The following is a 24,659-nucleotide window of genomic DNA, read 5'->3' on the forward strand; positions in this document are numbered from 1 at the left end:
GTCAGAGGGGATCTACAGAGATCACTCCCCCTCCAGTATCAGTCAGAGGGGATCTGGAGAGACCCACTCCCCCTCCAGTCTCAGTCAGAGGGGATCTACAGAGATCACTCCCCCTCCAGTATCAGTCAGAGGAGATCTGGTGAGACCTACCACCCCTCCAGTCTCAGTCAGAGGGGATCTACAGAGATCACTCCTATAATATCATCTATAATTGGTGGAATAAGTGATTACTCCCAAGTCCCACTCCTTCCCAAAATGGCTGAGGAAGATCTTTGACACCTCACATCCAACATATAAGTGCTGGTGAAGAATATTGATACTAAAACTTGTACTGCACCCAAAACATGCTTCAGTTATTCTTTTATAGTGCTTTGAAATCCAGAGTTGGTGACTCTAATGACCGAGACAAGAAACACAGTGGCAAAAAAATGAAGTTAGGGGTGGTCGCTCTGCTTTGTCTTACTTTTTGTGTGAAGCATACAGGCTGTTATTTTTTTTTTGAAAAGCAAAATGAAGTCACTTTGTATTGGTTGTACATTTTCTCAAATACATTTACATACGTAGTTCTTTACACAATTACTGACAATCAGACTTATAAATCAGGTGCAGCTACTGAGGTGTTTGGCAGGTGTTCAGTGAGGTGTTTGGCAGGTGTTCAGTGAGGTGTTTTGGCAGATGTTCAGTAAATCTTTTAAAATCATGTTCTTACACACTACAATTCCAGCCTATAGATAGTTTAAAAAACATAAATCCAGTACAGAGCTGACTAGGTGATAAGTGACCAGGTGACTAGGGTTTAAATCCAATGACAGGGTTTAAATCCAGTGACAAGATGACTAAGGTTTAAATCCAGCGACAAGATGACTAGGGTTTAAATCCAGCGACAAGATGACTAGGGGTTAAATCCAGCTACAAGATGACTAGGGTTTAAATCCAGCGACAAGTTGACTAGGGTTAACCACTGATGTCATGACAGACTCTTTGCCCTTCTAATATACCTGCACTTTGTTTGCAATAATCCTTCATCTCACTGAGGTAGATTTTCACATCTACAGACAGCCCACTATACACATGAACACAGCCACAGGATGCACTGAGACTTATGCACTAGCAGCATGTCCTAAACATAATGATCAGCCACATCCCTGCACACACCTGTTCGTCTGCTGGCCCAGTCCCTGTGGTGTCTGTGCAGCCTGCAGACGTCCACCGTGTGCAGACCAGACAAGCTGAAGTATACTTCAGATGAAGCATTCAAGAATGCAGCTCCAGCTAGCTGAAGGCACCCTTCAGTAAAGTGTGTGTGTGTGTGTGTGTGTGTGTGTGTGTGTGTGTGTGTGTGTGTGTGTGTGTGTGTGTGTGTGTGTGTGTGTGTGTACAACATGTATAATACCACATGCCCTCAAACGAGCTGTGACTGGTTAGTAAAAAAAAAAAAAAACTTTGATTCAGACCGTACTGAAGGTTAGCGTGCTGAGAATGTGCCATACCATTAATGCACATCAGGGGGCACTCCTGCTTCACTGAGCATCACATCCGCACATCCAAAACAGGGCTCAACGACACCAGCACACTAAGCCCACTGTTCCTCACTATGCGCAGTGTGTGTGTGTGTGTGTGTGTGTGTGTGTGTGTGTGTGTGTGTGTGTGTGTGTGTGTGTGTGTGCTGGCAGACCACCCTTCCCTGAGTAACTCCACACATCTCCCCCTTTCCAGAGACACTCCAGATGGTGGTGTTCCAGCATTGTGAATGCAGAATGATACTGTTACTTTTGCCATAAAACAGGCAGAAAGCAAGATCACATGTTTAAACAACATTTACTTCATAAAGAACCGATTAAACTAATACACACACAGGTAATTGTTTTGTACCACCTCATTATAAACAAGCTTTCCATTTTCACACAGACCCCCCCCCCCCCCCCGCAACACACACACACACACACACACACACAGGAGACTATTCTGTACAACCTCATAGTGAGCCTTTCCATTTCTCTCTCTCTCACCTCTCTCTCTTTCTCTTTCTCTCTCTCTCTCTCTCTCTCTCTCTCTCTCTCTCACACACACACACACACACACAGCGTACTACAGGTTACTCCATATGTCGTACCTATAATTACATAAACACATATAAACACAATAGATTAGAATAGAATTTGTCCACTGCCGATGACACGAGCCCGTTTTCCTCGGCACGGGAGCGCGCGGTGGCGTGCGCGGTCACGAACGTCGTGTAATCGGCGCGGATAACCTGCGTCGTCACGGCACCTCAGCATTTACCTGTAAAAGTGTTTCCTTCGCGCTGCCAAACCCTGACAACCCGCATATCGTTCTCAGTGAGGTGATTACATAAGCGCAGGTCCCTAACTCGGAGAGTAATGGCGTCGTTTGACACCGTCTCGATCCACAGCGGTTACGTTTGAAGCGGGCCCGTGCTGTTGTTTTCCCGCCATCTGACAGGCATATTAACACGTGAAGGCAGGTGACGGTCAATTAAACACCGTTTAGTCGCTCACGGCAAATAGCTATTAGTGCTGGCACAAACTGACCAGTTTGTCTTTACACCCAGCATCAAGTAACGGTTAATCAAGGTACGTGGGCATATATGTTGTTCCCAACAGGTACAACGAATTACATTCAGCATATTTCACTTCTTGATTTCAATCCCTTCACAGGACCCACAGACGTTTCTGAGAGGCCTTTGATATTAGGCCTGTGTGTTCATGGTTGTAATGCTTCATTATATGACAATCAGCAATTCTGACTGAAAATGATAGCAAAGGAAATGTTAATTGTAGGTGATGGATGTGTGCTTAAACGGAAAACACCATCTATGCTTAACTGACGCATCATTCGATTGTAATTAACCCTACACCTGACCCACTAAAGTTAGTTTTGATACAACTTCTCAATCTTATGATCTGCACTAATTAGTTACTACACAACTTACCCCACGCTGCATCTGCATCTCACACCCCTATTAGTTCAGTTCAAATCAAATCATCACTCATAATCAATCATCTTTTTTATAATCTTTAAATTAAAAACAACTTAAATTTCAGAAGTTGGCTTCAACTTTGCAGACTCTTCAAACACCAGCCATGGCATATTTCCTTCATAAATATGTCATGTTCATATTGTTATTCTTTAACACAGTTCAGTCTACAGAACCATCACATTATCATGAATGTTTATTAGAGTAATGTAGGATCACCTTATTGTGGATGTCTATTAGAGTAAAGTAAAAGATCCAAGTGAAAGAATGAGGAGAGAAGATTAGTGCAGGAGTGAAGAGTGAACATTAGGGCAGGAGTGAGGAGAGATACATGGAGAACTAGAGAGGAGTGAACATTAGTGCAGCACTGTGGTGTGAACATTAGTGGAGTGAGTAGTGAACATTATGCAGGAGTGAGGAGTGAACATTAGTGCAGGGGTGAACATTAGTGCTGGACTGAGGAGTGAACATTAATGCAGGTGTGAGGAGTGAAGGCTTTGGTGTGAGATTCATCCTCTTCTGGGTCATGCGTTGCTGCACATGTAGGACTCAGAGAGTCATTGATCCGTCTTCCTGTTCAAATATCCCATATGATCAAACCCTTCCGCTCTGGGTTGTGTGCTCTCTGTTTGACGTCAAACATTCCAAAGCAAATTCTAATCGCTGTTTTGTTTACCTGGTATGACACATTTTAGTGTCTGTGAACTTGCAATTCAATTCCCTCTATCTCTCGGAGATTAATTTGTTGACATGACTAAGCAATTTTTATCTATGTGTTATACATCAGTCTATTAATCAATTCAATACATTAACAAACACAAACATAAACAGGTAAACACACAACATATATTTTTGTAATTTTTTTTCAAGAATGGAATAAATGAGAACTTTCAGCTATTGTTGGTACAGTAGTGTCAGTGAGTCTACCCACTTTCCCCCAGCTGGGCATTAGTATCAGTTAATAGTAATAACCACAACAATGATAATAAAAAAAAATAATGATAGGTGCTTTCGGGGAGGTCAGCAAACACAGGGATGTTCTTCTCTGAACTTTTCAGGATGTTTGTTTTGGGTATATTTGTCAACATATCTAGAAACTTCATCCCTGTCTCATGTCCCTTGTTTCACATTGATATCTCTCTCTCCCTCTCCTCCTCTTTCCCTGCCTCTCTCCCTCTGTCTCTGCCTCTCTCTCTCTCTCTCTCTCTCTCTCTCTCTCCATTCTTTCAGAGTGAGCTCTTCACCATCTTCAATGGCCATCACTCACATATACTGCAGCTAATATGGATGTCAGGTAACTACTAGCTTGACATATGTCAATTAGGTATGAAAATATTTTTGCTTTCAGGAGCTCTTCTCTGTGTGTGGAGGGGTGATTTAGTCTGTCTGAGTGTGTGGGTGATTGTGTGTGTGAGTGTGTGTGCACCCAGGTACAGGGTGGTGGAGGGGGACAGTTATCTGCAGTTTTCAGTAGTTCTCTGCAATGTTTTGTAGTTTTCTGTAGTTCTCTGTAGTTTTCTGTGTTTATGTATGTGGGTTTGTGTTTGCGTGTTCACATACAAATAAGACATAAACTTTGGCAAAGCAGCAGTGGCAGTTTTATTAAAGAAAAAGTGTGTGTGTGTGTGTGTGTGTGTGTGTGTGTGTGTGTGTGTGTGTGTGTGTGTGTGTGTGTGTGTGTGTGTGGCAGTGTAAGGACAGAGGAACAGATGAAAGTGAAGTTTGGTTTAAGAGCAGAATCCCTACTCCCCTCCTCCCTGAGCGCTGGTCCTGATCTCAGCGGCAGCCGCCAGCCCCCCACCAAGTGACCATTCGAATTTTAGTAGGATAACATCAGTGCATACAGAGTGAGGTCGTGTCGAGTCAGCTCGGAACAAAAGCGCACTTCCGCCCCCTTGTGTCCAGACTGTGTACGGCACTTCAGAAACAAAGAAAGCTGTAATGTTGCTCATCTTTGTTCCACTGAGACTTCACAACAATGCCGCACAGGAACAGGACGGGTCTCCCTGGACATCATTCTCAAATTCTCAATTTGTCCAGAGTCCCAGCCACTTTTTATACGTATTTGTGCACTTAGCTTGCATAGCTCACAATGGACGAGTTAAAAATGTATCATATGCTACTCTTTTAATTTTTACTCTCTCTCTTACATACTGTCACACACACACACACACACACACACACACACACACACACACACACACACACACACACACACACACTCATACACACTCTCACACACACACTTAAACTGAATCTTTCTCACCCTCTCTCTTTCTGTCTCTCTTTATTGTGTCTATTCACAATATGTCTGATTAGTGTGTTTTCTTTCTGCCTTTATGTAATGCTGTAATATTTACAGTCTCTCAGCCTTGGTAAATCAGCTACATTGAATTCCTTGCAGACATTGGCACCTTCAGTTCTGCTGGAACAGACACTACATAACTGAGGAAAATATACTTCCACATACACCACCAACATAACTGAGAAACAGACACCTCCACATAAGAGACAAACAGCTCTAGCATAACAGACAAACAGACACCTCCTCTTAACTGAGGAACTGACACCTCCAGCGTAACAGACACCTCCAGTATAACAGACACCTCCAGCGTAACTGACACCTCCAGTGTAACAGACACCTCCAGCGTAACTGACACCTCCAGTATAACAGACACCTCCAGCGTAACTGACACCTCCAGTATAACAGACACCTCCAGTATAACAGACACCTCCAGTGTAACACACACCTCCAGCGTAACAGACACCTCCAGCATAACTGACACCTCCAGTGTAACACACACCTCCAGCGTAACAGAAACCTCCAGCATAACTGACACCTCCAGTGTAACACACACCTCCAGCGTAACACACACCTCCAGCATAACAGACACCTCCAGTGTAACACACACCTCCAGCTTAACAGACACCTCCAGCGTAACAGACACCTCCAGTGTAACACACACCTCCAGCGTAACAGACACCTCCAGTATAACAGACACCTCCAGTATAACAGACACCTCCAGTGTAACACACACCTCCAGCGTAACAGACCCCAGACCGGACAGTGTGTGAGGTTGTGAACATCGATCCTGCAGCCGTCTCTGCAGACAGCTGTAGCTCACCTCCACCCGAGCTGCAGAAGCGTCTGGCCAGACGGAGCGGGTGCGCCTTCCCCCGCCCACACCCGCTCAGGAAACATCACTGCTCAGCGAAGTTAGGGGCTTGATGCTGTATGAAGCACATCTGCTCGCAAAATTATATGATGTGTTCTGACCAGATAGGATGAAAAATGAAAACATCATGGTTTAATGGTAAACGCCAATGTTTTAATGTTAAATGCAGATCCAGCCCACAATATGAAGACAAAGACCTGAGACCTGACAGAACTGACCATCTGTAACAACACAAGCCACAAAACACTCTGAAGTTCTATTTCATTTATAAACAAAGTGGAGAAAATATCTTTGTACTTTTTTTAACTACAGCATGTAGATAAAACTCTTTAAGAGTTTAGATGTCTGCTTAAAAGAGCTTAAGAAGTATGGCTTTAAAGAGAATACGTCTGAAATCTTGTGAGATTTCTTTTTGCTGGAAATATTGTATGTGTTAATTAAGGATTGTAAATTCTATCCGGTTAGGATGAGAATTTCACTGCTACTGTCTCTACATTCATGTGTGAATGATGGGATTCTGCAGCACACTATACTCCTTCAAAGAAAACAGTGACTATTAAAGTACTGGGGTTCGAGTATTGCCCCACATACAGCAGGGGCTGGGGTATTGACCACACATACAGCAGGGGCTGGGGTATTGACCACACATACAGCAGGGGCTGGGGTATTGCCCCACATACAGCAGGGGCTGGAGTATTGACCACACATACAGCAGAGGCTGGGGTATTGACCACACATACAGCAGGGGCTGGGGTATTCACCACACATACAGCAGGGGCTGGGGTATTCACCACACATACAGCAGGGGCTGGGGTATTCACCACACATACAGCAGGGGCTGGGGTATTCACCACACATACAGCAGGGGTTGGGGTATTCACCACACATACAGGGAAGTCATGGCCTGGTGGTTAGGGAACTGGTCTTGTGACCGGAAGGTCGTGGGTTCGATTCCCAGACCTGAGGCCATGACTGAGGTGCCCCTGAGCAAGGCACCTTAACCCTCAATTGCTCACTTGTATAAAAAATGACATAAAATGTAAGTCACTCTGGATAAGGGTTTCTGCCAAATGCCAAAAAATGTAAACATACAGCAGGGACTGGGGTGTTGCCCTGCAGGTACTTGGATAAACTTTTCAAAACAACATAAATTTGATGAAACAAACATTTAAAAAGTACACCAGTATTCTTTAAACTTGCCACCCCAATATCTTAGCTACACCACTATGGCTCCTACACTCACCGGTCTTCTGATTAGCTACACACCTGCCTTAATGCATTTCTTATGAGAACCGTTTCAGGCTAATCCACTGTCAAAGTCGATGAGTTCCCCTCTAGTGACTCGGCTGCATCTCTAACGTCAGTGCTCATGAGCTGGTATTGGTCTAGAGGAGCATTAACATAGCAGTGACATACATGACACACATGACACATGACACACTGCATCCATGACACACATGACATACATGCAAATGGCAGACCTTCATTTCCTATGGGTATTTATTGTTCTGAGAAATATTTGCTATAACTGTAGAATTGATGTATGATTTCAATAAAATGTGTTTAATATATGAACTGGCCTGGGGGTTGTAACTCAGCCTGTAAAAGAGCACTGCTGGTTTTAATTGGTGGAGATGTTTTGAATGCCCTGTGCTCCAAGGAATGCTTCAGTCACCAGCGTAGGTACGTCCTGGTTGACTCACACTTCAGATCTGGACAATCAGGAAGAAGCAAATAAGAGAGAGAGAGAGAGAGAGAGAGAGAGAGAGAGACCTGTTCTGATAGCCATGAGTTTCACACTCAGGTTGCATGCACACTACCGTCCTGACCCTATGACCCTAAACACACACAAAAAAAAACTGCTTGGGACAGGAAAATCATCAAATTGGCAAATGTTGCAAATGTAAAATATCAGACCAGGACATCTCTATATATCTCTACTCCTCACTATAAATATCAGACCAGGACATCTCTATATATCTCTACTCCTCACTATAAATATCAGACCAGGACATCTCTATATATCACTACTCCTCACTATAAATATCAGACCAGGACATCTCTATATATCTCTACTCCTCACTATAAATATCAGACCAGGACATCTCTATATATCACTACTCCTCACTATAAATATCAGACCAGGAAATCTCTATATATCTCTACTCCTCACTATAAATATCAGACCAGGACATCTCTATATATCTCTACTCCTCACTATAAATATCAGACCAGGACATCTCTATATATCACTACTCCTCACTATAAATATCAGACCAGGACATCTCTATATATCACTACTCCTCACTATAAATATCAGACCAGGACATCTCTATATATCTCTACTCCTCACTATAAATATCAGACCAGGAAATCTCTATATATCTCTACTCTTCACTATAAATATCAGACCAGGACATCTCTATATATCTCTACTCCTCACTATAAATATCAGACCAGGACATCTCTATATATCTGTACTCTTCACTATAAATATCAGACCAGGACATCTCTATATATCTGTACTCTTCACTATAAATATCAGACCAGGACATCTCTATATATCTCTACTCTTTACTATAAAGGACAAATGGAATTTCACTGACATCATGGTGGTGGGGGGTCAGTCTGGGGTTTGTCTCCATTTCCACCTTAATTAATCCACCTCCATGACAGCGGTAGTGACGTGGTGCATTCCAATACACCGTCAGCGCCATCAGCACCCCTGCGTCTCCGGGGTCTCTACATACTCAGGCAGAACCTGCAGGGTATCCAGGGTAACCAGGGTAACCAGGGTAACAGGTAAAGCCATTACTACAGCGTTCTTCCCTCTGGCTTAATTGAGGCAGGAGCACGTTTGCTCTCTTTTTCACGAGACCCGGGGATGTGTTTCATCATTCCTCTCCTTCCCATTCCTCTTCTCCTGGGAGGACGGCGATAACACTTGCTCGGGGTTTCATCAGAGGGGACCTAACACACCCCTAAAAGGTGCGAAAGAACCTATGGACTTAAAATGCCGAGCCACGTTGCCAGCGGCGACACTCGTGCTCCCCAGCGCTGGACCTGCGTCGGGGTGCTCACAAACGCCGATGAAGAGTGCGTCAGTTTGAGAAAGGTGTGGCTTGTGAAAGCCAATCTGACTAGCGTAGCGTGTTTTTCATGTAGGACTGTCTCGTATAATCTAAGCTCGGAACATATCAAAGGTCGTCAGAGATCGGTAGTGTGTACAAACCTCCACCTAATCTCCCCAGTCCTATTGATCAAGTGAAGAAGCAGATTTGTCTCCAACCAGAAGCCTGCTGGAAACTTCAGCTCCCACAGCCAAAGGCAAATGCAGCCGAGCCTGAAGCCTTGACCTCTCACACCCCTGTGCTGGAGAACAACACGTCCCACAGTCAAGTGGATCTTGAAACCTGCGTCACACCGAGTGGTCTGCGTGTGCGGTACAGCCGCCCGTGCATGTGCGGTACGGCCTTCTCAGCCCCGCACACACGGCGTGTGCGGTACGGCCGACACATCAACAGTGCAGTCAAAGCGACCCACACAGTCCCAGAGCCCAGACAAGACACCAAACAGAGAGTTTGTCCCTGTGTGTAGCCCACACCCACACAGGCTGTTAGAGACAATGCAGATGATCTTACACATCAGGAAAGCACGCAAACACACACTCACACACACACATGCAAATATATATGTACCCACTGAGTTATTTGGCAACTTAGATGTCCCAGTTTACAGATACACTTATCCTCATTCATCAACACTGATACACACAGAGGAATTATCCATCCCAAAATTCCTTCAACACACAAACATGTACACACACACACACACGTACACACACTGACCTTCAGCCCCCATTGTAAGCCATGCTCCATGACTCTGTTTGTGACACTCTCTCCCAGTCTGACTCTCTCCCTGTGTTGCATCTCCTCTCGGCCGGCATGTCAGCACCATCAAACTTCAGAAACCCAGAAGTTGCCACCTCTGTTTCCAGAGGGAAGAAAAAGGCTGAGTGCCCATACAGAGCGCCTGAACCAGGCCTGTTCCATTGGGACTACAGGGTACTGGCTTAGTAATACGCAGGTTTATAGCAGAATGCGAGGACGTTTTGCACTGGTAAGAACTGGCTCGGTGCACTGTGCCGGTCAGGCAGGTGATATATCTGTGCTGACCACTCAGAGCAGTTGGCCCATCAGTACTGGTCCCACAACCCAGGGCCCGGTGCCCCGGGAGCTGGGAACAGGCCCACAGTGCAGTAAAACCTCACTGAGCACTTTAGCCTTTACAATGCTGTCAGTCACCCTTGCAAACTCACCTCCAACTGCCTGTGGAGGTTAGGGCCGCTGTAGATGTTGACTAATGTTCGTGCCAGAGAGAGAAGGTGGCTCTCTGGTGCACAATGGAGGTAGCTTTGGAAATAGCAGTGCAGATTTTGCTGAGTGGGTCTGTCACAGTGGGAGAAAAACACACACACACACACACACACACACACACAAAGTCAAATCTAGTAAGTTCTTCAGTTAGTGGGAGTGGGTGTGTCCAAGATTACCTAAGATGGGGGATTTCTTTTTGCTGACTAAGAGTTTGTGAACATATAAATTCTCCCAACACAAACACACAAACAAGTTAAAACTCTTGCACAGAAACACACCTGCACATCGACTCTCTACAGGAGCCGTAACGACTGTAAAGATGCTAAAATCTCTGCGTTACCAGTTTAAGGTAAGTGTGTGATACAAACTATCTCTTCCATCTAGCTCAGAGATGTTGCTTGTTAAACCAGCAATTTAACTGTCGAAATCATAATTATAATCTGAGTATAGTATTACATCTGCATTACCAGAAGCCCTGTTAGAGCTGTGAACTTCTAAGTGTTAAGTTCAAACCAGAGGACATGCATTAGCTGTTAATATCCCAAATCCTCAAAGCTCAATACTGAGCACTCTTAACCCTATTCATCATCGGAGCTACTTTACTGAGGTAATTAAGTTACAGCAAGATGTCTTTGTTTTTTGATAGTAATCAGCACGTTTTAATGAAGTCAGATAGCCTTAAGATAATCTGATTAACGTGGTTGACCGCTGGCTCGAATGTTACGTAAATGTTTTTCAACAAATATAAGACAAGATGTAAATGCAGAGACAGCACTTATTATCAGCACGAGCGCGCGCACGAGCCGGGAAAATTACAGGTACTTACTCAACATCCCGTTTATTGAGCAACTCCTCGCGCCCTTCTCTCGCGACCGCAGCAATAAACCTCAGCTTGCTACAAAGCATCGACTGGCGTGTGAAATTGTCCGGTTCTCGAAATTGAATACCCCGCAGCACAACATAATGAAGTCTCCGCTGGCATTCGGTGTCTGCGCGCTCGCTCCATTATTGCAAACGTTTCCGAAAGTGCGCGTGACCCTTGGCCTACGTGCGCCTTTACATGCAGGAGTATTGATCCAGAGATAACTGTTGCGCGGTGGTCTTTTTTGGCGTCCAGCTACAAAATCTATCAGTGAAAATGTCACAAAACTTTAATCAATAGACCCGTAATTTCACCCCGTTTTCCCAAATGCAGGGGCATCGGATTACATGCATATTAACAAATGGTACACAATATAAGGATTTCTGCACTGCTGACTGGTTACCTTCAAGAAGGCGACATTCCACATGAAGGTTGAGTAAATGGCTCAAGGCCACGGATAATTCACTGATGGGAAACCTGACAGGTTTGAAAAACATTTGGTTTAGCTACTGGCGTTAGTTATCGAGTTAATTTGTTTGGGCGTGGTAACTTATTTATGTATTTATTTGTAGCCTAATAGTAGTAACAGAACCATTTTTTTGCATTTTAATTATTTTCTTTTAATTTTAGTTTTTAAAAAATTCACATTTGCAACAAAAAGCCATTTAGCCTCACGATTCTTCGCGCTTGCGCCGTTTCCGCTGCGCGTGCAGACCGAGAACTCCCGGGAAGAAGAAGGATACTCTGAAGAGCTTAACTCAATATGTCAGCGCTCGCGTCCTGCCAAGAGACATATACTGAATCCCCAAGAAAAGAGCTACGGCAGCCTCCTTCATATATCACTGACAACGTAGCTGGGTTCCTCTGTCAATCTGTCTCCATCCCCTGATTTCCTGTCCTCTGTCTGCAGTAACAGACAGCCACAAGTTTACACGCTGGTTTTCTGTCATCTGTGAAGGGTAGCACTCTTGTTCTCTGCTGCATGCTTCACTAAGGTGAGGAGTTTTGTAATGGTGATGCTGCTTTCGGCTCTGTGAGTTTGATTGTTTCACTCACTGCTGGATCCATAGAAAAACAGTTTGCACACAAAGTTTTTGAAGACACACTGGTTGTGTGTTTTGAAGACACTCTGGATTAAGTGTTCTGGTTGATGTCCATAATGTGTGATTAGCCTGGTCAGCGTGGGCTTTATCTGTGAGACGCTGGGTGGACAGGGAATGAGTACTGGAGACATGTGGACTTTATCTGTGAGACACTGGGTGGACATTGAGTGAGTACTGGAGACATGTGGACTTTATCTGTGATACACTGGGAGGACATTGAGTGAGTACTGGAGACATGTGGACTTTATCTGTGAGACACTGGGTGGACATTGAGTGTGCACTGGAGACATGTGGACTTCATCTGTGAGACACTGGGTGGACATTGAGGGAGCAATAGAGACACGTGGACTTTATCTGTGAGACACTGGGTGGACATTGATGGAACACTAGAGACACGTGGACTTTATCTGTGAGACGCTGAGTGGACATTGATGGAGCACTAGAGACACGTGGACTTTATCTGTGAGACACTGGGTGGACATTGAGGGAGCACTAGAGACACGTGGACTTTATCTGTGAGATGCTGAGTGGACATTGAGTGAGTACTGGAGACACGTGGACTTTATCTGTGAGACACTGGGTGGACATTGAGGGAGCACTGGAGACACGTGGACTTTATCTGTGAGACACTGGGTGGACATTGAGGGAGCACTAGAGACGTGGACTTTATCTGTGAGACGCTGAGTGGACATTGAGTGAGTACTGGAGACATGTGGACTTTATCTGTGAGACGCTGAGTGGACATTGAGTGAGTACTGGAGACATGTGGACTTTATCTGTGAGACACTGGACAGCTCATCACCACTTCCACTCAACTTGTCTCACACATTGTTTATTCTCTTGTTCAGTCCAGCGGTGACAGTTTTCCCACCTGGTTCGAAGGAAGTGTGGATGATGAGGAGGATGACGATGATGAAGATTTCCACATAGTGGAGGTTGAGGATGAGCTTGTGAATGGACAGGCGCTGGACAGCGACTGCAGCAGGTGGGACGTCCCACATCTCCTGGGCCTTGAAGAGATGAATTCAGACTTCGTGTGTGAACCAACGCTCTCACAGCACAGCAGTCTCCTCAGCCTCAGCCAGGTCCAGCAGGTAATCACACACAAATCCAGCGAGAAATCACACACAGGTCCAGCAGGTAATCACACCCAGGTCCAGCAGGTAATCACACAAAGGTCCAGCAGGTAATCACACACAGGTCCAGCAGGTAATCACACACAGATCCAGCAGGTAATCACACACAGATCCAGCAGAAAATCACACACAGATCCAGCAGGAAATCACACACAGATCCAGCGGGAAATCACACACAGATCCAGCAGGAAATCACACACAGATCCAGTGGGAAATCACACACAGATCCAGCGGGAAATCAAGGAAATCACACACAGATTCAGCAGAAAATCACACACAGATCCAGCAGGAAATCACACACAGATCCAGTAGGAAATAACACACAGATCCAGCAGAAAATCACACACAGATCCAGCAGGAAATCACACACAGATCCAGCAGAAAATCACACACAGATCCAGCAGGAAATCACACACAGATCCAGCAGGAAATCACACACAGATTCAGCGGAAAATCACACACAGATCCAGCAGGTAAACACACACAGATCCAGCAGAAAATCACACACAGATCCAGCAGAAAATCACACACAGATTCAGCAGGAAATGACACACATAGATCCAGACTGCGTCCAAAGAAGCAGAGAAAAAGATGCTGTAAACCTGCTTCTCTGTTTAAATCCTTCTGGATGTTTGTCATGTCTGTCCTGGGTCTGTATGGGTGATTATGGCAGGATGTTAATGCTAACTGGAGTCGTTCTGGATGCCTTGGCAGCTCTGTCAGCACTTCCCTGCTGCGCTGAGACTCAACGAGTGGATGCTGGTGTATCAGACGCAGACACACGGCAGCAGCCTGAGCACACTGTACAGGACGGCTGGATCACTGGACCGCTGCATGGTGCTGCTCGTCCGTGACACCTACGGCCAGGTGAGCTTGATGTGGCCAGGTGAGCTGCATGTGGCCAGGTGAGCTGCATGTGGCCAGGTGAGCTGCATGTGGCCAGGTGAGCTTCATGTGGCCAGGTGAGCTTCATGTGGCCAGGTGAGCTTCATGTGGCCAGGTGAGCTGCATGTGGCCAGGTGAGCTTCATGTGGCCAGGTGAGCTTCATGTGGCCAGGTGAGCTGCATGTGGCCAGGTGAGCTTCATGTGGCCAGGTGAGCTGCATGTGGCCAGGTGAGCTTCATGTGGCCAGGTGAGCTTCATGTGGCCAGGTGAGCTGCATGTGGCCAGGTGAGCTTCATGTGGCCAGGTGAGCTTCATGTGGCCAGGTGAGCTGCATGTGGCCAGGTGAGCTTCATGTGGCCAGGTGAGCTTCATGTGGCCAGGTGCTCACCTCTCACCGGGAGCCACCACGTGTGTCTTTATGCTCTCCTACAGATGAAGGGTCCTCCCTCAGTCCTCTAAGAGGAAACCATTCTCCAAAGAGAAATCAGCTGGGTTTTAACACACAAGTTGTGCTATAGTCCTAATATAGTCCTAATTATCACTGTTAATAGTGTGTTATACATTATAATATACACAGCTTCTCACTTATAAAATTGTATGCTATACATTGTAGCATCTATATACTAGATTGTTTTTAGAAGTCAGTAGCTTTCATACAGTGCGGTAAAGCTTGCTAACATTGTGATTAAATTTGCATATGATTGCTTTCTCTTCCATCATAGGTGTTTGGTGCAGTATGTTCCTCCCCCCTCAGAGTAAGCTCCTCCTACTATGGCACAGGACAGACCTTCCTCTTCTCCTTTTCTCCACACCTACAAGTTAGTATAATCTCTCTCTCTCTCTTTTAGCCCACTGAATTGTATTTTCCTTGGCCAGATCATAAATAAATATTATTATTTATGTATTAGATGTATTATTAGTATTAGATGTCGGTTTTGTGGTTTTTGTGTATAATAATAATAATAAGAAGAAGAAGAAGAAGAAGTGACTGAGCACTAAGTGTTTCAGAATTCATCAAGGCCTCATTACGTTTTTGCGTGCGTGCGTGTGTGTGTGTGTGTGTGTGTGTGTGTGTGTGTGTGTATGTGTGTGTGTGTGTACTTACAGGTTTACAAATGGACAGGCAACAACTCCTACTTCCTTAAAGGGAACTCTGATTCTTTTTGGTTTGGAGGTGGATGGTAAGACAAAGTCATTTATTTATTTTGTAATTGTGTGAGCTGCTCTGAAACACTCCACACACCCTGCACGGGTCTGACGTCTGCTGTTACCCTGTTGCTCCACTGCAGGGGCAGGTTTGGGCTCTGGCTGCACTGCGATCTGCTCCGGGGCAGAAGTCAACACTGCGACACCTTCAATAACGACATCCTGTCCTCTGTAGAAGATTTCCTGATTAGTGAGCTGGAAGTCTGGGCTCTCGTCTGACTGCTGTCCTCCTGGGACCGCGTTGGACGTCTATCTTACCTGAGAAATAACAGCTCAGCTGGGTTGGTGGCCACATGCCAGGACCTGCTGCAGGATCTGGCCCGGGCGGAGAGTGACGAGGAGGTGTGGCATCTTCTCTCAGAACGCTCACGCCCGTTACTTCATGGATACTCGACTCGAAACCGGCCGTATGGGGGATTTTTGAGGCAACGCCACCACCTAGTGTTCAACATCTTAAAAGTCTGGAAAATCACAGACTTGGTTGGAGAATGATGAGGGTCAGAGCATGTCACCAGTAGAGGGAGCTATGACTTTACAAAAGCATCAGACCTCCAGTGACACGCTTGAGGAGAATGCAGCAGACCAGTGGGTACAGCTCAAACTGAGAAAGAGACCTTTGGGAAATGAAGCTAAGTGCATTCAGGTACGACTCAACCTAAAGAGTGTAGCAGCTGCAACCTGCAGTCTGTCTCACAACGACGCAGACAGAAACACCAAACAGCTGTCTCACCCCGCCTGGGAGCGTGCTCTCAAATACCACTTGACTTTGTAGTCACTAATGGTACGCCATTCGATGCCACAGCATTGTGAATTACTCAGTGGAGACACTGAAAGGAGTGAGAACCACTGTGTGGTGAGGAGTGAGAGTGAGAGTGAGAGTCAGGCCCGGCGCAGGTGTTCCGAGCGTGAGGAGTTAACTCAGCGAGCGATGGGGTTTGGGGACCAGCTGGGTGATTACTGTGATTCATGGTGATTGTGAAGGATTCCATCAGAGACCTGTGCCAGTGCTTTGCAGAAGAGATGCCCAGGATAACAGATGGAAAGGAGGGAAGATGTGTCAGCCGTACGGGGAGTTCTGCTCCACGGTGTTTCTCCTGTCAATCATGGCGCACGCCATGATTTTTTGAGTCATTTATACCGATTGCTTAATCATTATAATGTGATATACTAACAGATATGAGAGGCTTTGTGTTCACATTTCTCTATCACTCTCATACACACACACACACACACAAATATATCCAAAGTGTATATATATATATATATATATATATATATATATATATAAGTACTCCAAGTTAGAAATCAATGAGATGTATTACTATGTTAAATTTGTTACTGTTAAAAGTGTTATTGTGTTAAATGTGCTATTTTGTTACGTGTTAATCATGTACATGTGAGTAGCATTTTTATTCTTCTGAATAAAGCAAAGGACAATTTAAAACCATGAAGTATATAATTACTCTCTGTGAAAATGTGAAATTATTACAATATGGCCTGAATAAAGGACAGAGACAAACCTTCTCCTGTCATCTCCACTCCTTTGACCTGGCACTGACCTGTCTGGAGCTATGAGAGTATGTTTCTCATCCCACAAAGCATCGTACCACACAGCACGCCTGTAGGTTGCTCTGGACAACGGTGTTAAATATTCAGTCAATTAAATTAAACCTAATACCAAGTTTAGTGTAATGTTTAAAAAAATACTATCATAATTATTGAAACAACACCAGCCATTTCTGAAATGTATTAGACAAAGTAAATCATATATGTGAGTATTTGCTTTGTGAGAGGTACAAAATGCAGCATTGTGCAGAAGTGCTGTACAAACCAAGAGAGGTGACATCTTTAGGTCATCAGAGTGGAGCTGCTGAGAGGGGCAGGGTGCAATAGATAAAAGAGAGAAATGGAAGGGGGGGGGGGGGGGAGACAACGAACCAAATAGAAGATGAGAGATGACAGGAAAGGCTGGAAAAGAAGGGAGGTAAGAGAAGACAGACAGACAGGTGAGAGAGAGAGAGAGAGAGATGGACATTTTTCCAGTCTTATTAGTCTGAAACCCAGCAATCATACATTGCACTCTCACAATAGTAATCAGACGGCCGGACCATTTTACTGTACAGTTTAATCAAAGCGTTTATTCAGGTGGCATAACTGCATATCAGTTGTCTGACCAGCGAGAACTACGTGTAGACATTCTGGAATAAAAGTATTTAGACTTCTTCAGAGACATTTCAATGTCACTGAACTAGAGCAGTTACAAGGAGGTCTGTAAGACACAGAGCCCTCAGTATTTAAAAGTGTGATTGTGGCCACTTCAACATTAGAGCCAAAATTAAAGATGGCCTGTAATTCAAGACATACTGTACACCTCACATACAGATAATAACATTCATGGTTCCCAGTTTAACAGCAGACAGGCTGTCATGGACTGGGATGGCAACGTTTGTTGTCTATGAGAATCGAGCGCTGATCTACAGCACAGGAGCATCCAGGATGCTGTAAGTTCCTGCCCCAGGTTCTCTTGCCCCAGGATCTCCTGCCCCAGGTTCTCTTTCGCCAGGTTCTCCTGCCCCAAGTCCCAAGGCACTACTGAATGCTGCTTCCCTAAGGGTGAGCCGAGCCAGGGCTTCTGCACTGGGCCATCCTCAAACGGGCCCTACTGTAGCAACAACAGTGCTCTCATGTCTACCTGAAATACAACTCTTCTGTACAGCAGTGTCCATGGTCAAAGTTCTTCTTCAGTTCAGCTTTAAACCAGCCTTCAACTAACGTATTCAGTTTAACTTTTAATACACACTCTTGGGAACAGCACACACACACAGGAAGGGTAGATACACACTCTTGGGAACAGTACACACACAGGAAATGTAGATACACACTCCTGGGAACAGTACACACACAGGAAGGGTAGATACACACTCTTGGGAACAGTACACACACAGGAAGGGTAGATACACACTCTTGGGAACAGTACACACACAGGAAGGGTAGATACACACTCTTGGGAACAGTACACATCCTTTGTGATGCCTTGCATTAATCCTCATGAAGCTGGTCACAGAAGGTCCAACTGGAACCGGGACTAGAAATAATGATAATAAGTAATAATAATAAGTATAAGTAATTAAGCAATAAAAATAATAATAATAATGGTACATTTACTGGTACATTTTAAAGCAAGCATTCACTCTTGACTTGATCATCTGAGAGAGAACCTTGAAATGATGTGATGACCAGCACATGGTACATATATTTTGTCATGGTTGTGCTGTCAGAATATATGTTGGTGTTTTCGGGTCAGTTGTGAGTGCTCACTGCTTCAGCTCCTCTGTGTCACAGCAACACAGACAAACATAAGCAGTGATGTGTTAGCATGAACACCAGAGGCAAGCACATGCGAAGACACTACAAACACTCCTACATTCCAGAGCATTCCAGAGCATTCCAGAGCATGCACACACACATGGGAACGTCCACTCAAACATAAACCGATTTAAGTATATAAATAAAAATAGGTACTGTGTGTCTAGTTTAAGGAGTTTGAGGAGTTGTTTGGGGGTTTTGTTTGGGTTTTGTTTTAGTTTTGTTACATTTCAGTCTGGGCTAACCAATCCAAGAATTAAAAGATTATTTGCATTTCATTCGTTATTTTCATTTTCGCTAGAAGAACTAAAGGGTCCTTCTAAGTAGAACTGACCAATGGCATCATGTTTAATAACATTCTCGTCATTCCCATGCAACAGTTGTTTTGACTGTTTTGTTTCGAGATATTCTGTTTCATGCATTTACATGCAGTAAAACAGTCTTGAAATCTACCATGTGGAAGTCTCGAATGCACTCTGGATGCCTAGGAAACCACTCATGTCCTCAATAAATAAATCAACACATCTTGTAAATCAGTCATTTCTTTTACATATAAAGAAATGCAGGTTGGACTTTCTAAATATATGTGGCATAGGAGAGCAGTCTCCTGTCCTCAATAATTGACGGTTAGCTAAACCTTAAATGCACCCAGCACACTTCACTGGAGCTGGAGTGATAACTGTGGTGATATTAGTGATACATAGAGGTGAAAGCTGGAGTAATAACTGTGGTGATATTAGTGATAAATGGAGGTGAAAGCCGGAGTAATAACTGTGGTGATATTAGTGATAAATGGAGGTGAATACCGGAGTCATAACTGTGGTGATATTAGTGATAAATGGAGGTGAATACCGGAGTCATAACTGTGGTGATATTATTGATAAATGGAGGTGAATACCGGAGTCATAACCATGGTGATATTAGTGATAAATGGAAGTGAATACCGGAGTCATAACTGTGGTGAAATTAGTGATAAATGGAGGTGAATACCAGAGTCATAACCGTGGTGATATTAGTGATAAATGGAGGTGAATACCAGAGTCATAACCGTGGTGATATTAGTGATAAATGGAGGTGAATACGAGTCATAACAGTGGTGATATTAGTGATAAATGGAGGTGAATACCAGAGTCATAACCGTGGTGATATTAGTGATAAATGGAGGTGAATACCGGAGTCATAACCGTGGTGATATTAGTGATAAATGGAGGTGAATACCGGAGTCATAACTGTGGTGATATTAGTGATAAATGGAGGTGAATACCGGAGTCATAACCGTGGTGATATTAGTGATAAATGGAGGTGAATACCGGAGTCATAACCGTGGTGATATTAGTGATAAATGGAGGTGAATACCAGAGTCATAACCATGGTGATATTAGTGATAAATGGAGGTGAATACCAGAGTCATAACCATGGTGATATTAGTGATAAATGGAGGTGAATATCGGAGTGAGAGGCCTTGATCTCTCTGCCACTCTGTCTCACCAGGAGGAAACAGTGCAGCTGTATTTCATCTGTATTTCAGTGGCTTTTTGAGGCTGCGGGTGTTTTCAGGTGATCCGTGTGTCTGAAGAGGACCAGGACGTTGGAGCAGGGGCTGGGTGTACAGGGCTCTGGAGGTGCATCATAGATGATGTCGCTGCTTTGAATTCTATAATATTCTAATTATGTGTTTAAAGGTTTGATGTCTGGTTGTAAGTGTAGAATACTCAGCTCACAGGAAGCATTTTGCTAATGCCCAAACTTGTTCAAAATGTGCCGACAAGTTTAAAAAGACTTTAAAGACTTTAAACCACGTATTTAGGAAAGACAGTGTTATACATTTTTGTCTCCTTTTTTCTGTGCTACAAAAATATATGAATATTATATCCATCGTCCATCCTATGCAGATGGTCTGTTCATGGGGCGATTCCTGGAGAGTTAGACAGATTTCCTCCGTAAACGGGGGAGATCTCCAAAGCTGGGCCCTGGGGAGAGCGTGCTGCCAGGGGAGGAAACACCCGTGTTGTCCCTGGTGGACGAGTCCCCGTGGATCCGGTAGGAGACAGAGCTGCAGTACACTGAGTTGACGTGGCAGGTGGGGTGCTGTGTGAGAGAATGACTCGACCGGCGGCACAGAACCAGGGGGTAGCAGCCACAGGAGCACAGCGAGCCCAGCGGGGAGCGCTCCGGAGACGGCTCAGAGGGTCGGGCCAGGGCCGCGTGGGAGTAGCGGCGACCCGCGGGCGAGGGGATGAGGTTGGTGTAGCTGGTTCCCTCCTCCATGTGCAGGAAGAGCGTGCTGTGGCTACGGCCGTCCCTCCGCCGGGCCAGCAGGCCCAGGTCACGACCTCTCTTCAGCGAGGCGCGCTCGCGAGCGTCACGCTTCTCGTCCTCGCTGTTCATGGTGAGGAAGCGCAGGACCACCAGGTTCAGGAAGGCGCCGATCACCGTCAGCCCCACCAGGATGTACATGAAGCTGAAGATGACGTAGGGCGTCTTCTCCTGCAGGTCTCCCTTCTTCTGCAGGGCCACAAAGTCTCCAAAGCCGATGGTGGTGAGGGTGATGAAGCAGTAGTAATAGGCGTGGAAGAAGGTCCACCCCTCAAAGTGGGAGAAGGCGGCCGCACCCAGGCACAGAGTCCCGAGACAGGACAGGAAGCCCACCAGCACCATGTTCTCCATGGAGACGCCCGTGCGACGGAAGCCCAGGCATTTCTTGGCCCGGTGAAGGAGATAACGGACGAAGGTGTTCATCCTCTCACCCAGACTCTGGAACATCACCAAGGTCAGTGGGATGCCCAGCACTGCATAGAACATGCAGAACACCTTCCCAGCGTCTGTACCTGGAGCTGCATGTCCATAACCTGCAGGAAGGCATCGCCAAGGCAGTAGCACAGTTAGTCCAGAAGGGCACGTGAACTGGCAATCAGAGGTCAGACTCCTGCATGAGACTCACACCAAAACATATGCACATATGCACACAAAATATCGTCTGTGTGTGTTTGGAAAATGCTAGAAAAATTACCTGAACCGCGTATAGAACGTTCATAATTCCTGTGAGTACATTTCCACGAAACAACGTGAAAACTGTTGAGGGTAAATCTAAGGAAAGCTATCGCAGTGAGAAAAAGACATGACCCTAAATCATTAACGTTCGTGCAAAATACATACAATACTTTTTAATCGCGGACAAAAATAAGTGAACTTGCCTATCGTGGTGATGACCGTTATGGCAAAGTAAAAGGATCCCGCGAATTTCCACTGTCTCCCGGCGCGATGGGGCTCAGCTTGCAGCACGACCCTCTCGATCTCCCGGTAGTCATCCTCAGAGAAACGATACTTCTTCTTCATCTCGCTGCGATTCTGCTCCAAGATGCGCTTCCTGACGCTCTCCGTCTCGGACTCCAATGCGTCAAAGACCGCAGCCCCGACGAGCAGGTACGAAAACATACACAGGATGAGAGACAAGGTCCGCACGTTCTGTTTCTTCATCTTGCGCTCGAGCACGGGAGATCTCGACTCGGCGCGCGTGAGGACGGAGTAGGCGCTCGAGAGTTGAAGTCGAAACAGGTGGTGCACTTCAGTGCATCGGTAATTCACGCGCGCACGTTTGGGTCGTATAATACACACCTAAAATGAGGGACAAAAAAAGATTTTGGTACCAGAAACGTCTCAAATTCGAACCTGGTCACATCTTTCATCTCGATCTTCTCATTTTTATACCCTCAGGTCACGTGGCTGTGTTGTAGTTTTAGTGTAGTGTGGTAAAACAGCGGAGCACACTTCCCAAAGCCCGTAACCCACAGCATAAATCCGTTCAGAATACCCCAGCATTCACGCGCCACTTCGCCTGCACACTCTGTTCAAACAAAACACAAAACTCGCCCTATTACTGAAAATTGAAAAAATGAACAAAACTCCCAGTGCAAGCGCATTTGTGTTGATCAGCTCGATGATCCTGACTACAGTACGATGCGTCCTTACCTTTCTTTTCATATGGACGTCATTACACAATGCGTAACAGAAAGAGCAGAATCAATACATCACGCCCTGTTCAATGAGCCACTAAACAAATCCTCTTGTAGTGTCAAAAGCAAGAAGCACCCCTTCAGAAAGCACTGTTTAATTCCCGCCTCGGCCATTAATAACAGAGGAGAGCGCTTTCGGGGTGCCCTTACGCTTAAGTACGATATTCTGCTGTCAGTGTCGAACAATTTTGCTTCTTTTCACGGCAGTAAAGGAGGGGGCAGACCAGCGGTCTCCTGCTGAAGAAACTATTTGGTGCATTAGTGTGTGGTTTTGATCTAACCGGCTAAGGAATGGGAATTATCTCTACAAGACAAATCACGTACTAAAAACACCAATGTCTCACTGTTTCCTATTAAACCGATCAAACAAACTAATCCCAGGCACATTTACAGTGCCGTGTATGGTAGTCAAGCCTAAATAAGTCCGTAAATGGATTTTTGTATAACTAGATTTTGCTTTTTAAATTAAACATGTATTTGTATTCTAATTCGTCTGTGCTATCAGTCCTGTGGATGGCCAAAACGAGTAAACACGTCACTAAGAGTTCTGCGCAGCACCTGATTCTGTCGCCATTCTGAGACCCTGTTCACCCCAGTCTGTAGTGGTATCAGAACTGACTTCTGATAAAGAGCAGCAGGTCTCGTGGACTGCAGCAAAGAAAGATTGCCACGGGGTGAGTGGCCTCTGAGACTGACTGGTTCGTGTGAAATGACGTTTTCAAAGAGAAGAAGTTGGTTTGTGTCTTTACAATTCTCAATTGTAGTTGGTAAACTTGCAGGTAAACAAGATGTTTCAGTTTCGTATAAAAGTCAGTCTTTAAAAACAATAATTCTAACGAAAACTGTTCAAATTAGTAGCTAACAATGCTGGTGATTCGTTTAAACTTTACAAATCAGGCTAATTACATGCACAAAAACAGAATAGAATTGTGGCCGAGACGCGCGCCCACACAGTGCGCGCATGTCGCTGTCCACAGTGCTGAATGTTTTCGCGCGATTACTTCCAGAGCTGCAGCGTCAGGACGGGCTAAATTCGGCCTTGCTAAAAACGAGATTAGCTTCGCTTCTGAGTCAGTAAAAGCGTATTGTGACTTATCTAGCAGTCTCGCTCGGTCATTTTTATAATATTTTAGCGCCTTGTGGTGGTTATCTGTCATTCCATTCTATAGCCGGGAACGCGTGTCGATTCTTCCACAATGTTAAACTTTGACGACAATACTTAACTATAGACCTTAAGAGAATGTAAAATGTCACTCTTTCGCTTCGATGTGGCAAAAATGTTTTCTGTGTTCCCGTTAATCTGAGTCTGGAGATAATAGCGACCTGATTTTTGTTGCCTGTTTGAATGAATGTTTCTTATTATGAGACCAGAGAAGGGGAGGTGTATCCAGCCCGTCTACCTGTCTTGATGCCAGTGCTGTTTTTTAATAAATGTGATGTTTTGCTATTGTCCTCCGGGCCCTATCTGTTATTCAAACCTGCTCGGATGTTAATCAATTAAATCTCTAGTGATTACAAAGAAAACATGCTATGCTAA

General features: G+C 45.0%; 2 protein-coding genes across 4 annotated transcripts; one reads left to right on the forward strand and one right to left on the reverse strand.

Moving 5' to 3' along the window:
* The first annotated feature begins 11,735 nt into the window (after positions 1–11,735).
* Positions 11,736–16,989, forward strand: LOC143526248 (TLD domain-containing protein 2-like). 2 transcript variants are annotated; one of them, XM_077020891.1, is made up of 7 exons: positions 11,736–11,896; positions 12,323–12,407; positions 13,364–13,609; positions 14,366–14,518; positions 15,260–15,355; positions 15,645–15,718; positions 15,827–16,989. In XM_077020891.1, exons 3-7 carry the CDS (start codon positions 13,535–13,537, stop codon positions 15,960–15,962), a joined length of 534 nt encoding a protein of 177 aa, XP_076877006.1. In that variant the 5' UTR covers positions 11,736–11,896; positions 12,323–12,407; positions 13,364–13,534; the 3' UTR covers positions 15,963–16,989. The 2 variants fall into 2 exon arrangements, with proteins under 2 accessions (XP_076877006.1, XP_076877005.1); XM_077020890.1 differs by having other exon boundaries at positions 11,736–12,407.
* An 892-nt stretch (positions 16,990–17,881) lies between these two features.
* Positions 17,882–23,305, reverse strand: kcnk15 (potassium channel, subfamily K, member 15). 2 transcript variants are annotated; one of them, XM_077018935.1, is made up of 3 exons: positions 23,079–23,305; positions 22,304–22,724; positions 17,882–21,958 (listed from the first exon to the last, which is right to left on the reverse strand). In XM_077018935.1, exons 1-3 carry the CDS (start codon positions 23,088–23,090, stop codon positions 21,033–21,035), a joined length of 1,359 nt encoding a protein of 452 aa, XP_076875050.1. In that variant the 5' UTR covers positions 23,091–23,305; the 3' UTR covers positions 17,882–21,032. The 2 variants fall into 2 exon arrangements, with proteins under 2 accessions (XP_076875050.1, XP_076875049.1); XM_077018934.1 differs by having other exon boundaries at positions 22,818–23,305.
* Between the last annotated feature and the right edge of the window lie 1,354 nt (positions 23,306–24,659).

The sequence above is a fragment of the Brachyhypopomus gauderio genome, chromosome 10, assembly GCF_052324685.1.
Source record: "Brachyhypopomus gauderio isolate BG-103 chromosome 10, BGAUD_0.2, whole genome shotgun sequence".
Classification (NCBI taxonomy): Eukaryota; Metazoa; Chordata; class Actinopteri; order Gymnotiformes; family Hypopomidae; genus Brachyhypopomus; species Brachyhypopomus gauderio.

Bases quoted from the DNA above. Each gene is read 5' to 3' on its own strand.
- LOC143526248 (XM_077020890.1), top strand. From the start codon at position 13,535: ATGAATTCAGACTTCGTGTGTGAACCAACGCTCTCACAGCACAGCAGT. The intron at 13,610-14,365 runs GTAATCACACAC...ATGCCTTGGCAG, and splicing joins GCCTCAGCCAGGTCCAGCAG to CTCTGTCAGCACTTCCCTGC. The intron at 15,356-15,644 runs GTTAGTATAATC...GTGTACTTACAG, and splicing joins CCTTTTCTCCACACCTACAA to GTTTACAAATGGACAGGCAA.
- kcnk15 (XM_077018934.1), bottom strand. From the start codon at position 22,928: ATGCTGGGGTATTCTGAACGGATTTATGCTGTGGGTTACGGGCTTTGG. The intron at 22,725-22,817 runs GTATAAAAATGA...CCCTCATTTTAG, and splicing joins CACAGCCACGTGACCTGAGG to GTGTGTATTATACGACCCAA. The intron at 21,959-22,303 runs GCAAGTTCACTT...GCCTTCCTGCAG, and splicing joins AACGGTCATCACCACGATAG to GTTATGGACATGCAGCTCCA.